At 49.2% G+C, this 23,359-nt stretch overlaps 1 protein-coding gene across 1 annotated transcript in view; it reads right to left on the reverse strand.

Annotated features, from left to right (window-relative positions):
- Nucleotides 1-23,359, reverse strand: part of CLCN1 (chloride voltage-gated channel 1) — a 107,383-nt gene that overhangs the window by 65,773 nt on the left and 18,251 nt on the right. The window contains exon 5 of the mRNA XM_065417202.1: nucleotides 8,144-8,263. Within this exon, the coding sequence (XP_065273274.1) occupies nucleotides 8,144-8,263 (120 nt within the window). The remainder of the gene's footprint in view (nucleotides 1-8,143; nucleotides 8,264-23,359) is intronic.

Here is a 23,359-nt window from a genome sequence, read left to right on the forward strand (position 1 = left end):
GGTGTTTGAAACCATCCCCACATGTTATGAAGGTTAAAGAAGCCAAAAGACTGTGGCTTACCATGTCTGCCTGCAAGCCAAATTCTGTTGCCCGCCGACCCTGCGTGTGTGATCTCTCACACCAAACTGGCAGGCCCTCAATATAAGAGGCAAAATGCGACCTTGTAAAGAAAGCACATGTGCTGTGTAATGTTAACAGCTTGGTTCACCATGAAAGAGTCTACCCATTGTTCTCTAAAATGTGTCTTTTTAAATACTACTCTCCCGTTTTTTCCTCCTGCAGCTGCAAATGTTTCAACGCTCCCCATATCATCTCCGTCCCAGCGGATAGTGAAGATTAGAAGGCGAAAAAAACGCACTCATGACGAAATGTTCTCTGAGCTCATGCAGTCCTCCCACACTGAAAGAGCCCAGCAGAATGAGTGGAGGCAGACACTGTCAGAGTGCAGGAAAGCACAAAATGAACATGAGGACAGGTGGCAGGAGCAAGAGGAGAGATGTCGGGATCAAGATGATCGGTGGCGTCTGCATGATGAGAGGCGGCAGGAAGTAATGCTTAGGCTACTGGAGGATCAAACTGATAGTCTCCGTCGTATTGTTGAGGTGCAGGAAAGGCCGCAGGAGCACAGCACTGCCCTGTGTAACCAACCGCCCTCCTCCCCAAGTTCCATAGCCTCCTCACTCAGACACCCAAGAACACGCTGGCGGGGCCTCCGCCCACCCAACCACTCCACCCCAGAGGACTGCCCAAGCAACAGAAAGCTGGCAGTCAATAAGTTTTGAAGTGCAGTGTGGCCTTGTCCTTTCCTCCTCCCCTCCTCCCCCACCCCTCCCGGTGCTTCCCTCTTCCCCCACCCCTCCCGGGCTACCTTGGTAGTTATACCCCCATTTGTGTGATGAATTAATAAAGAATGCATGAATTTGAAACATCAATGACTTTATTGCCTCTGCAAGTGGAGATCAAAGGGGGGAGGGGAGGGCGTTTGGCTTACAGGGAAGTAGAGTGAACCAAGGGGGCAGGTTTTCATCAAGGAGAAACAAACAGAACTTTCACACCGTAGCCTGGCCAGTCATGAAACTGGTTTTCAATGCTTCTTTGATGTGCAGCGCGCCCTGCTGTGCTTTTCTAATCTAATCGCAAACAGCCTAGTCAGCAAAAAGCACCAGCGGGCTTTTAAACGTCCAGAGGCACATTCTACCACCATTCTACACTTGCTCAGCCTATAGTTGAACTGCTCCTTACTACTGTCCAGGCTTCATGAGCCATGGGAACAAGAGGTAGGCTGGGGTAGGTGCAACCGCACGGTGCTGCCGGCTGGGAGAGCAGCCTGAGGCAGAAGCCTCCAGCTGGCATGCAGGAGCGCCGCCAGCTTTTTTGCTGCCCTAGGCGGCGGAAGGTCCCGCCCCCGAAATACTGTCCCCAACAGAGGCGGCGGAAGGTCCCGCCCCCGAAATACCGACGACGACCGGGGCGGCCGAAGATCCGGCCACCACCCCCAAATGTTAGTGCCCTAGGCGGCCGCCTAGGTCACCTAATGGGTTGCGCCGGCCCTGCTGGCATGATATTCCAGGCAGGACTGAATCTCCATTAGACGAAACTTAAAGAAGAGAATGATCTGGAGTCATTCCCATTTTTGTCCAGGCGCCCCTGACCGACCTCACCGAGGTCGGCCAGGAGCACCCACGAGACGACGACAACGGTTTACAGTCGTATTGCACTGTCTGCCGCCAGCAAGGCAGGGCAAGGCAAGGAGATGCTGCTGTGTAGCACTACAGTACCGTGTCTGCCAGCAGCACCCAGGAGACATACGGTGACAGTGAGCTGAGCGGGCTCCATGCTTGCCTTGGTATGTCGTCTGCACGGGTAACCCAGGAAAAAAGGTGAGAAACGATTGTTTGCTGTTGCTTTCACAGAGAGAGGGGGGCCTGACGACATGTACTCAGAAGCACCCGCAACAATGTTTTTGCCCCATCAGGCATTGGGAGCTCAACCCAGAATTCCAATGGGCGGCGGAGACTGCGGGAACTGTGGGATAGCTATCCACAGTGCAATGCTCCGAAAGTTGACGCTAGCCTCGGTACTGTGGACGCACACCGCTGACTTAATGCGCTTAGTGGGGACACACACAATCGACTGTATCAAATTGATTTCTAAAAAATCGACTTCTATCAAATCAACCTAATTTCGTAGTGTAGACATACCCTGAGTTACAGAAGATCTCTTCCTCCTTTTTCTTCTTCCAGACCCCAGCTGGTTGTCACAAGGACAACTGCCCATACCATGAAACATAAATGTGCTGGGCAGAATTGCTCAGAGCTCACTGCAGGCAGGTCTGGGAAAGAGAGGGTCAGTTTCATTTAATTACTAACTGCTTCCCTGGTCAGACATTTCCATCCAAGGATCTCAAAGCACGGTAGAAACCTGAAGACATTATGCCTCACAGCCTCCTGAGGCAAGGTAGATCAATATTATTAAGCCCATGTTACGGAGAGAGACACCGAGGCATCAGGTAGGAAAGGGACTTGCTCACATGGCAAATAAGTATCAGCTTCACAAATACAACCCAGGAGTTCTGACTCCCAGTTATCTGCTCTGGCCACCAGACCATGCACCTTCTTTCATTCGTGATGTGGATTTTCACCCGGCCACTGGATTTGAGTGTATCTGGATCACCTCACCTAATGTTTGCTCCATTATCACACATGGACCATGGATGGACTGTCATTGGTTCAGGTCAAATAAACAGCATTCAAGCTGTGAACTGGAATCTGAGCCATGTATGATGCTCAAACCAGACTGCTTAGAGTTCACTTACAAGTACCTTTCCACCAGGGTCCAGCCAGGATTCTTGGGTCTAAAGAGGTCTGAAAGCAGAAGCCCCAGGGGACCACCCAGCTGAGTGCTGCTGCCAGCTAGTCAGGCTCCTGCTGCACTTGCCCGGGCAGCCTCATTTGACAGGAGGATGAAAGAGGCAGGACTTGCAGGAAAATAAGTTAGTCCCAGGGGGCAGGGAAAGGATTCAGAAGAAAGGTCTGTCCAGTGAGGATGGGTTAAAGTCTGTCTGGAGCTTGTGTGTGAGTGTGTGTTTGTTGGGGAAGAGTCTTGCAAGAAGGAGGAATCTGAACTAGAAGAGGCCAGGTGAAAAAGCCTACCTGTAGTGGCTAGAAAAATTAGTTGATTCAGGCTGGTTAGACTGGATGCTCCGGAAAGGTTGCAATAGCCCAAGTGAAAGGCCATTCATACAACAGTTCCTGCCCAGTTGGAAGCAGGAGATACCAAAAATCACATTAAATGTCCACTCCTGACTGCAGGCCAAATATCCAGGCTTCTAGGTGCTTCTACAGACCTCTGGAATTGTCTGAGATCATAAGGAGGAAGGGGTAGGAGTAAAGAGTAGGACAGAGCCTTGAAAATTAGAGCATCTGGCATTCCTAGTACTTAGAAAACTGGGATATGCCAGGAACTCCCCATTCTGTCAGGGGAGAAGAGATGTATAAGTAAAAAAATAGCACAACAGGTCTCCTGCCATTGACTGGGGGTGGGGGTGTGAGAGAGAGACAGTCCCTCTCTGGATGGGACTAGTTCAGTGACTGCACTTTTTCAGCACAGGGAGCAACCTCAGTACCAGAAAACCCCAGAAAAATTGCAGAGGATCCTGAGAAGCAGCTGGAGGGATGGACTTGAAAGGAAAGATTAAAAGGGTTAAGTATGTCTAGCTCGGCTAAATGATGACTAAGAGGGAACATGATAACAGTCTGCAAATATCTGAAGGGTGTAAACACCGAGGAGGGAGAAGAAGCTAAGAGTAAATGAAATGAAATTGGGCAATGGTAAATTTCAAGCTGGATATAAGAAAACATTTTTTAATGCTGAAATCTCATAATCTAGTAGAGCATAGAATAGATTCCCAAAGGAAGTGGGGGAAGCCTCATGGCTTGAATTATTCTAAGGGAGGCTGGAGAGAGCACCAGGGAAAATGTATGTACATAGTGATGATCTCACAAGACTTATTGATTTGCTATTCTTGTCCTGGGCAACTGCACGCAGTTGCCAGTATAACTCAGTCCAAAACACGAACTGATTCCCATTCACCTTAGCCTTAACAGCAGCCTCCTCATCCCCTGCTATCCCAGTGCTGGGCTCCCCTCACAGCTCTGCCAATGCCCCTCAGTCCCACCCTGCAGCCCCCTGCTATTGCAGTGCTGGGCTCCTTGCACAGTCCTCCCAATGCCCCTCAGTCCTGCCCTTCTTGCAGTCCTACTTCAACTAGCAGTGTGATGTGGCCACAGTTCCTCTTGGGCTTGATGTTTGAGACCTCACCATATTCATTTCATGTGTAATTTTAAATGTCAAGATAAGTCTCTAGACTTAACAGATGGGACATAAAGTCATTGCCTCATTCACCATATCTCCCACAGCAATCTCCTGGTAATCATTGTACCTCCCAATTCCCCTTATGCTTGCCCACCACTGCTCAGAGAACTCCCTGCTGCGAGTGGGGGACTCAGAGTGGGAGACTGCTCTAGTGTGACTCACAACCTGCTCGTTGCACTCCCTGCCGCACCTGGAACTTCCTTGGGAAAGCATCTTATTTCGGATGTAGAGAGAGAATGATCCAAAATTCCACTGTGCAGCAGTGTTCATGTATAGATGATTCTTTGTGGGCATGCATCAGACAGTGCGTGTGCATGAGGGTCTGTGTGTGTGTATGTGGCAGAGAGCAAGAGAGAGAGAGAGACTCTGTGAGTGGGAGGGTGGGAGGCTGTGTGCATGCACATATATGCACAAGAGGTTATGTGCATGCATGTGTGTCTGTGCAAGGTATGTGTGTGAGGCTGTGAGTATCCACCTATGTATTTATGCTGGGGCAATGTGCACATGGAATATATGTATATGAGAGTTGTGTGTGCAAGGCATGTTTGTGCATGAATGTATCTTCTTGTGAAGCTGTGTGTGCATGTGCATATGTTTGTATGTTTAAGACCTATGTACATAATGCTGTGTATCTGAGTGTGTGCATGTGTTCAGTGACCGTGCAAACATCTGTGTGGCTGCATGTGTATGGATGTTGAAGGAGAATGTGTGAGATCATGTACACATATATATGTGAGGGGTATGTATGTGTATGTGCATGCACACATGTGACTTCATACTGTTTTTTTGCATGAGGGTGTGTTTATGTATGTGCACTCAGGTAGAGGAGATTGAGGGGAAAACATGTGTTTGACTACTTGAGGTATGTGTCTGCTTATAACTCCATGCAGTGTCTGGGAACGAGGGCATTGGTAGGGTGTGTGGTGTCATTGTTTGTGGTGTCTGTGACCCTGTGTGCTTGTTCGTGTGTGAGAGCGGGTGGGCATGGGGGTGGCATGTGGCTTTGTGTGTGTCTAAGTAGCTCTGCTTGTGCGTGAGGTTGTGTGTGTTAGTGCACCTGTGTTTGTATGGATGTGCTTTGATGATGGAGCATGCATATATTATATAGCATCTGGGTATGTGTGTGTGTATGTGTTTATCCATCTGTCTCTCATTCTGTGTGTTTATTATAACTGGGCAATCTTTAGAAGAGAACAATTTATATATCACAAATTTAGACCACTTTTCTGTTTGCAGACACCTTCCAATTTTTCCATTTTGGTTGGTTCTTCCAAATTATTCAGGAAATAGTTCTTGTGAATATATTTCAGTCTAGGGGCCACACGTAACTCTTTGCTGTGGCTGCTATTGCTGATGAAAGTTTGTTATTTTTGTCCATGTGATTGGTCACCTAAGCCACATGATCTGGCATCTTGTTCCCCGATTGGATGGCTGACACCTTTCTATCCAGGAGGGAAATCAAAGCATTCTCAAGATGGGAAGCTATGCATGAATATTCACCAGATTGTCACTTTCTGCTACCGACAAAAATCACTCATCCAAATATTTATGAAAAACAACTAGAAAGAGGCTGTGACAGGTTCGGTCACAGAGACTCCCTTGGGACTGTCACCTGATGTGCTGAGATTACCTCTGAGCCCATTTTCCCTGCCAGCGTGGGACTCCAGAACCCTGCCCTGTTGAGCCATACACACTAGCCTGCTGCAACACAGACCCAGGTCTGGTCCACGCCCCCAAAGCTGCAGACTTTAACCAAAAACTGCTCAGAAGGTCACCTATCTCCAGCACCCAGACACCCAGTTCCCAATGGGATCCAAACCCCAAATAAATCCATTTTACTCTGTATAAAGTTTATACAGGGTAAATTCATAAATTGTCCGCCCTCTATAACACTGATCGAGAGATATGCCCAGCTGTTTGCTCCCCCGGGTATTAATCACTTACTCTGGGCTAATTAATAAACAAAAGTGATTTTATTAAGTATAAAAAGTAGGATTTAAGTGGTTTCAAATAATAACAGACAGAACAAAGTAAGTTACCAAGCAAAATAAAACAAAACACGCAAGTCTAAGCCTAATACATTAAGAACTGTTTACAGGTAAATCTCACCCTCAGAGATGTTCCAATAAGCTTCTTTCACAGACTAGACTCCTTCCTAGTGTGGACCCAATCCTTTCCCCTGGTACAGTCCTTGTTAGTTCCAGCTCAGGTGGTAACTAGGGGATTTCTCATGACTGGCAGCCCCCTTTGTTCAGTTCCATCCCCTTTTATAGCTTTGGCCCAAGGCAGGAACTCTTTGCCTCTCTGGATCCCCACCCCTCCTTCTAAATGGAAAAGCAGCAGATTTAAGATGGATTTCAGCATCATGTGAGACCTCATTCTTCCAGGGCTGGCCTGAACATACCCAGGGAGGTTTTCAAGTAAACAGAGCCATTTATAACCAATTGTCCTAGTCAATGGGAGCCATCAAACTTCCAAACCACCATTAATGGCCCACACTTTGCATAATTACAATAGGACTTCAGAATTATACTTCATATTTCTGGCTTCAGATACAAGAATGATACATACATACAAATAGGATGAATGCACTCAGTAGATTATAAGCTTTGTAATGATACCCTACAAGAGACCTTTTGCATAAAGCATATTCCAGTTACATCATATTTACACTCATAAGCATATTTCCATAAAACATATGGAGTGCAACGTCACAGAGGCCAGAAAAAACATCTAAAAAAACCAGCAGCATTTTATTCAAACAAATGTTTGCAAATACTTTCCAGCTGTGCACTCTCTCACTCTGTCTTTCACTCTCTCACTCTTTCTGTCTATAATCACTGGACTAAATTCACTGTCATTGTAAAGCCCCTTTGCCGCCAGCTAAACCTGAGCAAAGTGGCTGCAAAGCAGACATAAGGGCCTCCCCAAGGAATACCAGTGGAGGGGGCCTTTCTGTCAGGTACAGAGCTAGCATAATCAGCTCCTCATCTGCCCCCACTGGAGTCTCTGGTGCAGGGGACATGCCAGGGGCAGGTCATGAGTATGGCAAGGGGAGGGAGGTTGGCATGGCCAGGACACATTTATGCCCTGGCTATCTCCTGTTGCCACTATATGCATAGTGGCTACAGCAGCTAGGGTGCAAATCAGAGCAGGGTTAGGGGTTGAATAAACCTTTATCTGCACGAGGAATCAGACCAGCCCCCAGAAGCCCCAGGATCAGAGAGGGGAGGTGGTGAAAGCTGTTTCTTGTTGGTCCCTGTGCTGGGCTCAGCACTAGTGTAGGGATAAATCATGGCATCGGTGTGTGTGTCTTTGTCTATACATCTGTATGTGTTCTTTCTCTTTTTCTCTCTCTCCAGATCTCTCTAAATATTATCACGGTGGTGTCTCAGTGCTATGCTATTGTGGTAGACTAAATTTCTCTTATCACACTGTACATGTGTTATGGGGGAAGTTTTCTTTTCCCCACCCCACTTTCCCCATCTCCACTAAGTACTCAGTGTCCCCTGAAGGTGGTAGTGACACTGGACAGCACTATTCAGCATTCCTGAATGTAAGTGCCACCACAGAAGCCTGGTGGAAGGGCCAGTTCCAGCTCTGCAGGCCAAGGAGCAAGGGGAGGGAGAGGTTTGGAAGGGCACTCTGATAGGGCTGCATGCTCCACATCACCTCCAGCAGGACTCCCCAGAACCATTTCAGCCTCATCCACCCATGTCACCCCACAGAGATCTATGTTGCCCCAATGTCCCTATTGCCCAGCCCTACCTGTGGATGGCTGAGGGAGTTCTCCAGGTAGTGCAGGTCATCCCCCGTCCCCCTGGCCTCACACCCTGCCTCCGACGGGATCCCGTAACTGGTGCACTTCTCAAAGTGGACATAGATGTACTGGGGAGCACCACCCCACAGGGTTGAGTCCAATCTGGGCTCCTCCATCTTATGTTCGGAACTCTCCATGACGCTACTTCCCCCCACAAACACACACTCTCAGCTGTGACGATGGTGCTGGTCTAGGTCCAACCCTGAATCACCTAGCCGGCTGGCCCAGAGTATGGTCTCTGCCTGTCTTGCACTCCTACTCCTTCTCTCTCTCTCTCTCTTTCCCCCTCACCCTCCTCCTTCTGTCTCTCTTACTTTCTCCTCTTCCTGCCCAAAGGCATCTGGGGCACTGATTGCAGAGTTTAACTATATTTATAGCAACCTTCCTCTGTCACATGACCCCCCCAGTGCCACATCTGATCTGAGCGAGAGACATTAACTCTGCCAGGATTGAGTATCAGGTGTGTGTGAGGGGGGAATCCTGAAGGAGAGGGAAGAGGGGAAAAGAAGGCACTGAGGGAGAAAGAGAGCTACACAGTGAGAAAAAGACCCAGTGGTACAGAGAGACAGAAGGAGGAAGTGTGAGAAGGAAGGAGTGCCCGTCCAAATGCTCCCCTGTCCCTGCTCATCTCTCCTGTCGTGAGTGTGCCACATTTACAGTACCCCGTTAGTAGGTTGTCTCTCTCCTATGTTTCTCCAGCTCCCAAGAGAGCCTGGGGCATCAAAATGAAAAGGTAAAGGAATCATGTGTGGAATCATGCAGCTAGGACAAACTGGGAATGTGCACAAAGCCCCATAGGTGTTCAAGGCCCTAGTGGCTGTGAGAGTAGCAGCACATGGAAGAGGGGTCCTGGAGCACCTCCTGAAGGTACTTATAACTAGTCTTTAACCACATCCCTGCTGACTGCCCCGAGGATTAACTCTCTGTAAGAATGTAACTGAACTGAGTTTTGTGGATGCTCAGCCTTGGCTCCCTTCAGAAATGTATTTGTCCTGGTGCTAAGGTTCCCATGGACGGGAGCAGCTAGGACCTTCACTCCCCCCCCCCCCCCGCCTCCCATTTCACAGCTCTGCTTGCAGTCAGGCTGGGGAACTGGGCCTCTGAGCCAGTGATAAGAATAGGGAGCACGTTCCTCCACATGGCCCAGCGGCGGGTCTTCATGCTGTTATTGGCCTGTCAATGACTTTATGACTTTTAATGGGCTATTAATTAATGAGGCGAGGAACCCAGGAATATTTCTTTGGCAGGAATCGCATGCAGGGAAAGAGGAAATCACATGCCTGTTATCAGCCCCTTCCTTCCTCCTGTGGAAGCTAGAGAGGGTCAGCCTCTCTGAACGGCCCCAGTCTCTTGTGTGTATCTCCTGGGGTTTGATTGCTCTCTCCATGATAAAGGGGCTGCCCCAGTCCCCACACAATCCCCCTGAGAACAGGATTACCCAGCTTTTCACTCTGGGGACCACTTTTCGGGGAAGACAGCCCTTTCATCGGCTCAACACAACAGTCCCGCAGTGCTTGTGGTCTCCAAATGTTCCATTCCACAGCCCCAGCTTGAGACCCCCCACTGCAGATTTCCAACCCTTCCCTCTCTCGTTCTGCTCTATTCAGAGCTGCCCAAAATCCTCTGGTGAGGATCCCCTAGAAGAGATTCCCGCTCTGCATCTCTCAGCCCCTCTCTCCCTATGTGACTCTTATAGATGGTCACCTGGCTCGGAACTGCCCAGACTCATGTCTGCATCCCCTGTCTGTGTCTCTTGCCATCAACCTCTCACCTCTGCTGTGAATCACCCCAGTTCATCCTCCATGTATTCCCTGAAGTGGTTTCCCTCTGTCTCTCTCCCTCCCCCCATCTCTCTTACTGCCCTCAGCCCAGGGGCGGCTCCAGGCACCAGCGCAGCAAGAGCGTGCCTGGGGTGGGAAACCGCGGGGGGCAGCCTGCCGGTCGCTGTGAGGGCAGTAGGCAGGCGGCTTTTGGCGGCATGCCTGCGGGAGGTCCGCCGGTCCCGCGACTTCGGCGGCAATTCGGCGGCAGGGACGCCGATGGTGCGGCACCGGCGGACCTCCCGCAGGCATGCTGCCGAATCCGCATGACCAGCGGACCGCCCGCAGGCAGGCTGCCGAAAGCCGCCTGCCTGCCGTGCTTGGGGCGGCAAAAAACATAGAGCCGCCCCTGCCTCAGCCCTCCCAGTCCTCCTTGCTATCTGGTTTCGTCATTGCTTGGCATATCACTCCCCTTCCCTCAGGACACCGCAGCATTGTACTGGTGGTGCTTGGCAAGTGGCGCATGTGACCCCACCCCAGGACCAGTAAATATTTCTCATTTTGGGTAAGTTTGCAAAGCAGGGGACGGTGCAAGGAGCCTTCACTATCAGCACAAACTCAAGGGTGGCTCCTCATTCTGCTCCAGAATCTACCCAAGATAGCTGACTGTGCAGGAGGGCTTATGCTGTAGAACTGAGCAAATAATGGATTTTGGGGTTCAGGGGCCAAACTAAAAAATCTGGGGGAAAATCCAGTTTGATTTGAACTGAAATCATTTTTTTCAACATTTTCCATCAAATTGAAAAACTAGGAAAAAATTGGTTTTGAATCAACCAAAACATTTCAGTTCATTTGACATTTTGTGATTGGGCCATTTTGGTTCTTCACCCTCTTTTGTGTTTTTTTTTTTAATTGGCCAAATTTAAAAACAAAATGCCATTTTGAAATGAAAAAATCAAAATGAAATGTCTCAAAATGGTTGAAAAGAAACATTTTGTTTTTTGGAAAAAATCAGGGGTTTTGTCCAGTTTGATCCAATTTATGAAACGTTTCAGAGCCCTGAAAAAATGCATTTTTGGTGAAATTTCTATTCTCTGAAAAAATGTCACCCTGTTCTAGTATGCCTCAACCCCGCACAGGCATGGCCCCTCTGCATGCCTGGCAGCACTGGGAGGACAGCTCTGGATTCCCCCAAAGCACAGTGCTCCTGGCATTCCCCATCTCAGCATGGCCTCGTACTCTATTTTTATTTAAAACAGCATGAAACAGAAAGGAAGAGAAATGGAGGGAACACTCACGTGAGATGGGAATCTCCTCCTGTCAGCCATCTCTCTCTCTCTCCTTCCCTCGCCAGCTCTCTCTCAAGCCCCACGTTCTTGCCTGATCCCCAGTCTCTCACTCCAGTCCAACACTCCCTTCTTCTGTCTCTCAGGATGCTGCAGTCACCTGTTTAGACCTGCTGTAATATAGTTCCTAGTCTCCCACCCACTCACCCACCCAAACCCTCCCCACCTGCCACCTTTATGATGAAAACAGTGAGACTTCCCCTCCCAGGTTCTCACTCAAGGGGAGTGAGAGGAGGGGGCGCTATCTGAACCGACCTTGGGTGCTAGCACCTCTCTCACAGCCCTGTCCTGGAGGAGATTTATTACCTCAAATACCAGTGCTATCAATCACCAGGGGCAGGACTAATACTACCCACTGTGCCCTGCCCATACAGTTATCAGACACCAGATTCTGAGCCGTCTGTTCAAACCAGGGATTAGAGGAATAACAACCTCACACATTTCTCTAGCACTTTCATTCTAAAAGACCCTAGAGCGTTTTACAATCTCTGTGTATAAGAATCTCAGGACCCTCCATTAGAATGCAGCCACCTCCCAGATGAAACATGGCAGCTGTTTAGTGGGTCATTCAGCAATGCTACACAACAGCTTAGAGCAAAGGGTGATGAAGAATCCTATATTGAGTTAAAACTTCAGGGAGATGAGGGAAGAATTTGAGGAGGCAGAGTTACTATTATGCAAAACAACTTGTACAGAGTGCCAGCAAGGTAGACAGAGCTTTACACACACACAGAGCAAGGCACTTTCCTTGCTCCATTCAGATCCTAAAACATGCAATACAAAGACAAGATATGTGAAGAAAGAGAAGCTGTGGAGATTATCGGAGAGAGGGAAGGAAGCGGTGGGATTTGAAGGAGAGAGAGAGACTGGTAGACAACAAAGGGGAGACTATCCCACAATTACAGGCAACATGACAGAAGGCACAAAGCTGAGAGTAGGCAGAGTCAAATAAGGAGAGAGGACTAGAAGGAGTGGAGGAAGTGAGAGGAAGAATACGAAGAAATTAAAGTGGACTGTACTACAGGAAGAAAGATAGATATAAACACAGAAAGCAAGGGAGATGTAGGCGATAGACACTGGTGGATGTAAGATTATGAAGGTGAGGATGAGGTGCTTGAATTTGATGCATTATGAGACAGGAAGTCAAGGAAGGGTTCAAGGAGGTGGGTGATGAGATCAGAGCTTTGGATCAGACAATGTTAGTACCACTTTGGACAGAGTCGAGCAGAGGAAGGGGAAAAGTGAGAAGAGAGTTACCGTAATGAAAGAAAGGCATGGTCAGAGTATAGACAAGGGTTTCAGCAGGGCATAGCAAGGAAAGGCTGTGTGATATTACATACATATGAAATGATATTAAAGAGGGATGACTGGACATAGTGAGAGAGACTGGAGGTGGAGAGATGAAGGATGAGTCAAAGATGAGGCTGAAAAGACAGTGGAGTTATCAGAGATGGGAGACAAGGCAGGAGGTGGAAAGATAAGGCATTCTGTTATGGAGAGCCTAGGATGGCAGCAAGGTGTCCAGGAGGAAAGGTCAGAGAGGACACCAGACTGAACAGAGCAAAAGAGGGGGTAGTGGAGCAGATTTGAAGAATCATATACCTAGAGATGGTAGCTATATAGCTAGATAAGCGCTATGGGAGTAGATGGGGTCAGCAGGAGAGAGGATGTTAAGGGAGAAAAAAAGATCTGAGGACTGAAACCAAAAGTGACGAAAGGATGAGAAGAAACATCCAAAAAGGTACCACCACTCGCATGTACTAATTCAAACTGGATTCTCCAGAGATCAATAGGCAAAGAAAGGACTTTTGGATAAATACCCTGAGTTTGAACTGACTCAGGGCCTTCTTTCTGATCCAGCAAATGTGCAGGATCGTCAGATCAAGGGGGATCCAATCCTTGCGGAAGGGTTGGAAGGACTTGTCCTACTGGGGCCCCATAAGACTGAGGGGTGACCCCTTCTGAGCTTTTTAGCATGTGTGTATGTTCCTTTATTGTTTTACTATGTTTTCTCTGTAATGCTTTTACATTCAGAGTAAATGTGCTTGCTTAGAAGGAGCGGTGTGATAATTTATAACTGCCGGCAATACACTGGTCATAGCCCTTGGGGAGAAGGCAAAGTACAGGTGTTGGCCTGTTTAGGCAATCTGGCTTGCTGGTGACATTACTGTGTAGTCCAGGGAGCTGTGCAGCCTTAAAACCCCAGTCAGGAGGGAGTGAGATGCGAATTTTCACCCAAGAGAGGTGACAGCTGGGAGCCAGGAGGTGCATTTGGTGAACCATGGAGGGGGAATACAGATGCAGTTATGCTGAAATTGTCAAAAAAAAGGGAGTCTGGGGACCAAAACTAGGGAAATACCAGTAGGGAAGAAATGATGAGGAGAAAGGAGATACTGAAGGAGGGGTCAGTAAATCAGGGGGAGAACCAGGAGCATAGAGAACCACATAAACCCAGAGGAAACAGCATGGGAGGAGAGAGCTTGACAAAGGCAGCAGGCAGATCCAGAGGGATAAGCATGGCAAAAAGCCCTTTGCTTTAGTCAGGAAGGGGACATTAGTGATGCTGGTGAGGGAGAGGAGAATGGAATTGGAGGTTAAAAGGGGAGCGAAATAAGGGGAGTAGGAGAATGCAATGAACACGTGGCATCTGGCTGGGAGAGGACATGGCTCGGGATCATGTGATAGGCTAGAAAGCCTTTCAACTCTAGGTTACTAGTCCAAATCCAGCCTAACTCGGTAGTGAATGAAAATTGTTTCCATCTGACAACTGCTCAGTGAGCTGTTTGAAATGAGTTTGGTGGGTCTTTGTCCATTTCCTAGTAGGACAGGTATCCACATTCCAAACAGCAGTATCTCAATTGCTTCCCTTACAGGTATTCTCAGCAATGGCTCATAGACTGACTGGGGCATGCAGACTCATCCCTAGAGACTGGTTTCCTTAGAGACACATGTGCAAACTTGTGATACTGCCAGCTGTGTACCTGTTGTGGGGATACTTAAGTCTCCAGGGCCATCAATGCAGCACCTTTCGCAGTTGGGTAATGCTGCCATCCCAGACCCATGCTGATCAAATCTTTATAACACAACATTCCACCATGAATCCTATATACACATTAGAGTTGGGTTACACAAGTAGAGCAATGGAGTCAGTACTAACTCAGACTGAAAGAGCACTCCTACTGGGTCACTACCCAATGCTCTCTGCTTCAAAGGAGACACGATTCAGAAAAAATCCTTTTTACAGTGCAGTAGATCTGACGTACATGCCAGACTCTGGAATTGCTAATTGTCCAGCTTCAACAGGGTGAACCTGAAGATGTGTAGGTTTTGAACCACATCTGGTGGGGCTGCAGGGGTGTGTGATTGGTTTGATTTCAGTTTTCAGAAGTGTGGAAGACAATTCTTTAGGGCAGGGGTGGGCAAACTACAGAGCCATTTTAAACCAGTCCCCGCTCCAGCGCTCCAGCCGGGGCACTGGGTCAGGGCCACACCACGCGGCTCAGTCCCGCTCCAGCTGAGGCGCTGTGTCGGGGCCGCACCATGTGGCTCAGCCCCACTCCGGCGCTCCAGATGGGGCGCAGGGTCAGGGCCACACCACGCGGCTCCCGGAAGCCGTGGCATGGCCCTGCTCCAGCTCCTACGTGCTCCATTGGGAGCTGCAGGGGCAGTGCCTGCATATGGGGCAGCATGCAGAGCCGCCTGGCCGCGCATCCGCATAGGAGCCAGAAAAGGGACATGCCACTGCTTCCGGGAGCTGCTTGAGGTAAGTGCTGCTCAGAGCCTGCACTCCCTGAGCCTCTCCCCATGCCCCAACCCCCTGCCCCAGCCCTGATCCCCCTCCCCCTCTCCAAACCCCTCAATCCCAGCCTGGAGCACCCTCCTGCACCCCAAACCTCTCATCCCCAGCCCCACCCCAGAGCCCGCACCCCCAGCCAGAACCTTCACCCCTTCCCACACCCCTGCCACAGCTCTGATCCTCCTCCCGCCCTCCGAACTCCTCGGTCCCAGCCCAGAGCACCCTCCTACACTCCAAACTCCTCATCCCCAGCCCCACCCCAGAGCCCGCACCCCCTCCCACACCCCAACCCCAATTTTGTGACCATTCATGGCCCGCCATAGTTTCTATTCCCCGATGTGGCCCTCGGGCCAAAAAGTTTGCCCACCCCTGCTCTATCTCTCACTCTTTCTTACATGCATTTAGGGCTAGTGTAAACTACACAAGCTTTGCAGATACAGCTATATTGGCAGAGCCCCCTTGTGTAGACACTGCATATGTCAACACATAGTCACACCACCTCCCTGAACGATGGTAGGTATGCTGGAAGAAGCACTTTGTTGACATAGCTGCATCTACACTGAGGGTTTTTGTAATCATAGCTATGTTGGGTAGGAGATGTGGTTTTTTAGAGAGACAAGGTAAGCTCTGTCACAGAATCATAGAATCATAGAATATGAGGGTTGGAAGAGACCTCAGGAGGTCATCTAGTCCAATCCCCTGCTCAAAGCAGGACCAACACCAATTAAATCATCCCAGCCAGGGCTTTGTCAAGCCGGGCCTTAAAAACCTCTAAGGAAGGAGATTCCACCACCAACTTAGGTAACTGATTCCAGTGCTTCACCACCCTCCTAGTGAAATAGTGTTTCCTAATATCCAACCTAGACCTCCCCCACTGCAACTTGAGACCATTGCTTCTTGTTCTGTCTTGTAAACTCAAAAGCTTCTGTTGGTCCAATATAAGATATTACCCACCCACCTGTGGACACATTTATACTGGTATAAAAATGCTTATTCCAGTTCAGCAGGACAAAATAAACTATACTGGAATTACTGCATCTACGCTAGGGCTTGGCTGGTCTAGTTACGTTGGTTAAAAAAATCACACCACTTACCACACTTATGTCAGTAAAACTTTTTAAAAGTGCTGACCAGGCCTCACACACACAGATACACACCTCACTGCAGCAAATGTATCACAGACTTAGGGGGCTGGAGTCTCTCTCCTGCTTCCCACAATATGATCCACAGTGATGATGTGACAAGAAATGAGAAACAAGGGAAAGAGAGAAGAGCAAGCAGCCAGTGTAATAAATCCATTATGGGTGAGGCCAAAGCAATTCTCTCGTGGTGATAACCTTTTCTCCTGCGAAAGCTGTCACTGGCCACAGATAAGGGGATGACTGTGAGACAGAGCATGACGTTGGTGGGACCCTCTCCCAGCTTTGGGGCTTTCAGGGAGGAGTGGGAATCTCAGAGGAGTTGGGGCAGGGCAGGGGAAGGGGAAGGATGTGGGCAGACAGACAGAATTGAGGCTGCAGCATTGGATGAAGCTTTGTCACCACATTACCAGCTAAGGCTGTAAAAAAAGCTTTCTCTGCAGAGCTCATAAAACTGAAGCTGCTAAAGATTAACTAGCATGAGCTGAGAGACTGCGGCTGCTGCAAAGGGGAGGAGGATGTTGAGAATATCTCAAACCCAAGATGGAGAGCCACCTGCTGGATAATGTGGACAGCCTTCTGTCAGGTCCAGATTGAGATGCATTGGTAGAGCTTTGAGGGCTAGCACTGGAATAACAAGGCGTCAGGATTGAGGGGCATTGGCAGAGCTGTGTGTGGGCAGGGGTGAAGGAACGGGGATGAACTACAGAAATGGAAATGCAGAGAGCAAATAACGGTGATAGGAACTGTCTCTGTCTCATTTATCTTGGCAATTGAGAGCTTGGACTTATTAAACTCAGTTCAGACATGAGAACAGACTGAATTTGGAAGTCCTGTTGGAGTGTTTACCTCAAGTGACATTGCTTATAGCTCACAAATCAACTTGGTCTTAGGGGTAAGCAAAATCAGTCAGGGTGCTTTTAACCTGGTGTTTGGGAGCCAGCCATGTGTTCCTGGCTTCAATTCAGCGTCTTCCCATCCACCTCAGAGACATATGCCAGGGGCAGTCACCACGCTGTCAGTCTGTGGCACATTTCAACAGGAACCAGTCAGAAAAGGATTAGAGCAGACATGCTCCTGAAGAAATTCTCTCAAATCCACCAAGTGTATCCCTGGCCTGGTCTACACTACCCGCGTGAATCGGCGGGTAGAAATCGACCTCTCGGGGATCGATTTATCGCGTCCCGTCAGGACGCGACAATCGATCCCCGAATCGACGCTCTTACTCCACCAGCGAAGGTGGTAGTAAGAGCCGTCGACGGGAAGCCGCGGCAGTCGATTTTGCCGCGGTCCTCACAGCGGGGTAAGTCGGCTGCGATACGTCGAATTCAGCTACGCTATTTGCGTAGCTGAATTTGCGTATCTTAAATCGACCCCCCCCTGTAGTGAGGATGTAGCCCCTGAGGGAGCCAATCCTTTGAGGAGATGCAGGGAAAATAAAGAAACAAGTATGTGTGTGGTGGGTGGGAGAGAACAAAGAGAAAAAGGATGGGGCAGCAGAGACAGTTAGACCTCTTCTACCCACTGCTCCCCAATCTTCTAATGGGTTCCCAATCTTATTCTAGAAGGATCTTTATGTTCTTTCAGTCCAGGGGTTCATACCCTTCCATGCATAAAGAATAGATTTGAATTCATATTCTAAGCAGGAAGTTTTCCCTGTGAGCCATTACCATAGTTGTGAGCAACCCCCCACGTCTCTCTTTTGTGTAACCTTCCCCCTAGTGAGGGAAAACAGACAAATAAAAGCATAAATCCTTCTTTTTTTTTTTAAGAAGGGGAAGCAAAACCATAATGTTCTGGAACCCACGGTATGTGTGGAGTGAGCTGTAACCTTGGAACTAATCCACACAGTTATCAAAGGGCTTGATAAGGCTAGATAAAAACTTCTGGGCAAGGGCTGTAGCTGGCAGAAGAGCTGATATCTGATACAAATGAGGGGCTGAGGTAAGGGGGTGTTTAATCACCATTTCAGTGTGACTCATACACCCTATATTCAAGGACAGCTGATGAATAGAAGCCTACAGGTTGGGATGGGCATCTTGCTTTTTCACTTCTCAAGATTCAGAGAATGTGGGCATGTCTACACTGGCAGAGTTACAGCGCCGGGAGTTGCAGTGCTGCTCAGAGAACGTTGAAGGGAAATCGCTGTTGTGTGTTCACACTGTCAGCTGCCTGCGCAATAGCATGTTCACACTTGCGGCACTTGCAGTGGTATTCGAAGCAGTGCACTCTGGGCAGCTAGCCCAAAGAGCATCTCTTCCTCTTCTGCCGCTAAGAGTGGTGGGAAGGAGGAGGGGGTCATGGGGCATCCTGGGTCCTGTCCCAATGCCCCATGATGCATTGCTTCACATCCCAGCAACCCCTGTCCTTCTGTCTGCATTTGGCGCCATCTTTCAATGGTTTGTGTACTGCGCACTCTGCCTCTTCGGTCCTCAGGAATAGATCCCGAACTGTTGACCAGTATGCTGCTCGCTCTAACACGTCACGAGTGGCAGTGGAGTTATTCCTTAAACTACAAAGGCAAGAGGAGTATGACATATCTCACCACGCGTAATAGCTACAACACGAGATTGTTTGTGGCAATAACAGAGACTTGGCCCTGGTCTAAACTACAAGTTTAGGTCGAATTTAGCAGCGTTAGATCGATTTATCCCTGCACCCGTCCACACGACGAAGCCATTTTTGTCGACTTAAAGGGCTCTTAAAATCGATTTCTGTACTCCTCCCCGACGAGGGGATTAGCGCTGAAATCGACCCTGCTGGGTCGAATTTGGGGTAGTGTGGACGCAATTCAACAGTACTGGCCTCCGGGAGCTATCCCAGAGTGCTCCATTGTGACCACTCTGGACAGCACTCTCAACTCAGATGCACTGGCCAGGTAGACAGGAAAAGCCCCGTGAACTTTTGAATTTCATTTCCTGTTTGGCCACCGTGGCGAGCTGATCAGCACAGGTGACCATGGAGTCCCAGAATCGCAAAAGAGCTCCAGCATGGACCGAACGGGAGGTACTGTGTCTGATCGCTGTATGGGGAGACGAATCCGTGCTATCAGAACTCCGTTCCAAAAGACGAAATGCCGGAATATTTGAAAAAATCTCCAAGGGCATGAAGGACAGAGGCTATAACAGGGACCCACAGCAGTGCCACGTGAAACTTAAGGAGCTCAGGCAAGCCTACCAAAGAACCAGAGAGGCAAACGGCCGCTCCGGGTCACAGCCCCAGACATGCCCCTTCTATGATGAGCTGCATGCCATTCTAGGGGGTGCTCCTACAACTACCCCAGCCCTGTGTGTGGACTCCGTCAATGGATTGTCACACAACAGGGATGAGGATTTTGGGGACGAGGAAGATGATGATGAGGAGGAGGTTGAAGATAGCGCACAGCAAGCAAGCGGAGAAACCGTTTTCCCCGACAGCCAGGAACTGTTTATCACCCTGGAGCCAGTATCCTCCCAACCCACCCAAGGCGGGCTCCCAGACCTAGAAGGCGGAGAAGGGACCTCTGGTGAGTGTACCTTTGTAAATATAATACATGGTTTAAAAGCAAGTGTGTTTAATGATTAATTTGCCCTGAAGACTTGGGATGCACTCGCGGCCAGTACAGCTACTGGAAAAGTCTGTTAACATGTATGGGGATGGAGCGTAAATCCTCCAGGGACATCTCAATGAAGCTCTCCTGGATGTACTCCCAAAGCCTTTGCAAACGGTTTCTGGGGAGGGCAGCCTTATTACATCCTCCACTACCACGCCAGGCCAGTAGCACGTAGTCTGGAATCATTGCATAACAAAGCATGGCAGCGTATGGTCCCGGTGTTTGCTGGCATTCAAGCAACATCCGTTCTTTATCTCTCTGTGTTATCCTCAGGAGAGTGATATCATTCATGGTCACCTGGTTGAAATAGGGGAATTTTATTAAGGGGACATTCAGAGGTGGCCGTTCCTGCTGGGCTGTTTGCCTGTGGTTGAACAGAAATCATCCCCGCTGTGTGCCACGCAGTGCGGGGAGCGGTGAAGCGATCATCCCAGAGAATAGGGTGGGGTGGAGGGGTTTAATTGGGTTTGTGCTGCATGTTAACCAGAAAACCCCAGCCTCTCCTTTTAAATGGCCAACCCAACGAGTGCTTGGTATGGGACATGACGGTGCTGCTGTTTGAAACCATTCTCACATGTTATGAAGGTTAAAGAAGCCAAAAGACTGGGGCTTACCATGTCTGCCTGTAAGCCGAATTCTGCTGCCCGCCGGCCCTGCGTGTGTGATCTCTCACACCAAACCGGCAGGCCCTTAATATAAGAGGCAAAATGCGACCTTGTAAAGAAAGCACACATGCTATGTAATGTTAACAGCTTGGTTCATAGAATCATAGAATCATAGAATATCAGGGTTGGAAGGGACCTAAGGAGGTCATCTAGTCCAATCCCCTGCTCAAAGCAGGACCAATTCTCAACTAAATCATCCCAGCCAGGGCTTTGTCAAGCCTGACCTTAAAAACCTCTAAGGAAGGAGATTCCACCACCTCCCTAGGTAACACATTCCAGTGCTTCACCACCCTCCTAGTGAAAAAGTTTTTCCTAATATCCAACCTAAACCTCCCCCACTGCAACTTGAGACTATTACTCCTTGTTCTGTCATCTGCTACCACTGAGAACAGTCTAGATCCATCCTCTTTGGAACCCCCTTTCAGGTAGTTGAAAGCAGCTATCAAATCCCCCCTCATTCTTCTCTTCTGCAGACTAAACAATCCCAGTTCCCTCAGCCTCTCCTCATAAGTCATGTGCTCCAGCCCCCTAATCATTTTTGTTGCCCTCCGCTGGACTCTTTCCAATTTGTCCACATCCTTCTTGTAGTGTGGAGTCCAAAACTGGACACAGTACTCCAGATGAGGCCTCACCAATGCTGAATAGAGGGGAATGATCACATCCCTCGATCTGCTGGCAATGCCCCTACTTATACAGCACCAAATGCCGTTAGCCTTCTTGGCAACAAGGGCACACTGTTGACTCATATCCAGCTTCTCGTCCACTGTAACCCCTAGGTCCTTTTCTGCAGAACTGCTGCCTAGCCATCCGGTCCCTAGTCTGTAGCAGTGCATGGGATTCTTCCGTCCTAAGTGCAGGACTCTGCACTTGTCCTTGTTGAACCTCATCAGGTTCTTTTGGCCCAATCCTCTAATTTGTCTAGGTCCCTCTGTATCCTATCACTACCCTCCAGCGTATCTACCACTCCTCCCAGTTTAGTGTCATCAGCAAACTTGCTGAGGGAGCAGTCCACGCCATCCTCCAGATCATTAATGAAGATATTGAACAAAACCGGCCCCAGGTCCGACCTTTGGGGCACTCCGCTTGATACCGGCTGCCAACTAGACATGGGGCCATTGATCGCTACCCGTTGAGCCTGACAATCTAGTCAGCTTTCTAGCCACCTTATAGTCCATTCATCCAGCCCATACTTCTTTAAGTTGCCGGCAAGAATACTGTGGGAGACCGTATCAAAAGCTTTGCTTAAGTCAAGGAATAACACATCCACTGCTTTCCCCTCATCCACAGACCCAGTTATCTCCTCATAGAAGGCAATTAGGTTAGTCAGGCATGACTTGCCCTTGGTGAATCCATGCTGACTGTTCCTGATCACTTTCCTCTCCTCTAAGTGCTTCAGAATTGATTCCTTCAGGACCTGCTCCATGATTTTTCCAGGGACTGAGGTGAGGCTGACTGGTCTGTAGTTCCCCAGATCCTCCTTCTTCCCTTTTTTAAAGATGGGCACTACATTAGCCTTTTTCCAGTCATCCGGGACCTCCCCCGATCGCCATGAGTTTTCAAAGATAATGGCCAATGGCTCTGCAATCACATCCGCCAACTCTTTTAGCACCCTCAGATGCAGCGCATCCAGCCCCATGGACTTGTGCTTGTCCAGTTTTTCTAAATAGTCCCGAACCACTTCTTTCTCCATAGAGAGCTGGTCACCTCCTCCCCCTACAGTGCTGCCCAGTGCAGCAGTCTGGGAGCCGACCTTGTTTGTGAAGACAGAGGCAAAAAAAACATTGAGTACATTAGCTTTTTCCACAGCCTCTGTCACTAAGTTGCCTCCCTCATTCAGTAAGGGGCCCACACTTTCCTTGACTTTCTTCTTGTTGCTAACATACCGTGAAAGAGTCTACCCATTGTTTTCTAAAATGTGTATTTTTAAATACGACTCTCCCTTTTTTTTCCTCCCACAACTGCAAATGTTTCAACGCTCCCCGTATCATCTCCATCCCAGAGGCTAGCAAAGATTAGAAGGCGAAAAAAATGCACTCGCGATGAAATGTTCTCTGAGCTCATGCAGTCCTCGCACACTGAAAGAGCCCAGCAGAGTGCATGGAGGCAGACAATGTCAGAGTGCAGGAAAGCACAAAATGAGCACGAGGAGAGGTGGCGTCAGCGTGATGAAAGGAGGCAGGAAGCAATGCTCAGACTACTGGAGGATCAAACTGATATTCTCCGGCGTATTGCTGAGGTGCAGGACAGGCAGCAGGAGCACAGACCACCGCTGCAGCCCCTGTGTAACCAACCGCCCTCCTCCCCAAGTTCCATAGCCTCTTCACCCAGATGCCCAAGAACGCGGTGGGGGGGGGCCTCTGGGCACCCAACCACTCCACCACAGAGGACTGCCCAAGCAACAGAAAGCTGGCATTCAATAAATAAGTTTTGAAGTGCAGTGTGGCCTTGTCCTCCCCTCCTCCCCACCTCCACCACCCCACCCGGTGCTTCCCTCCTCCACCACCCCTCCCGGGCTACCTTGGCAGTTATTCCCCCATTTGTGTGACGAATTAATAAAGAATGCATGAATTTGAAACAGCAGTGACTTTATTGCCTCTGCAAACAGTGATCAAAGGGGGGAGGGGAGGGCATTTGGCTTACAGGGAAGTAGAGTGAACCAAGGGGGTGGGTTTTCATCAAGGAGAAACAAACAGAACTTTCACACCGTAGCCTGGCCAGTCATGAAACTGGTTTTCAAGCTTCTCTGATGCGCAGCGCGCCCTGCTGTGCTCTTCTAACCGCCCTGGTGTCTGGCTGCGCATAATCAGCGGCCAGGCGATTTGCCTCAACCTCCCACCCTACCATAAATGTCTCCCCCTTACTCTCA

Source organism: Emys orbicularis, chromosome 1 (assembly GCF_028017835.1).
Source record: "Emys orbicularis isolate rEmyOrb1 chromosome 1, rEmyOrb1.hap1, whole genome shotgun sequence".
Taxonomy (NCBI): Eukaryota; Metazoa; Chordata; order Testudines; family Emydidae; genus Emys; species Emys orbicularis.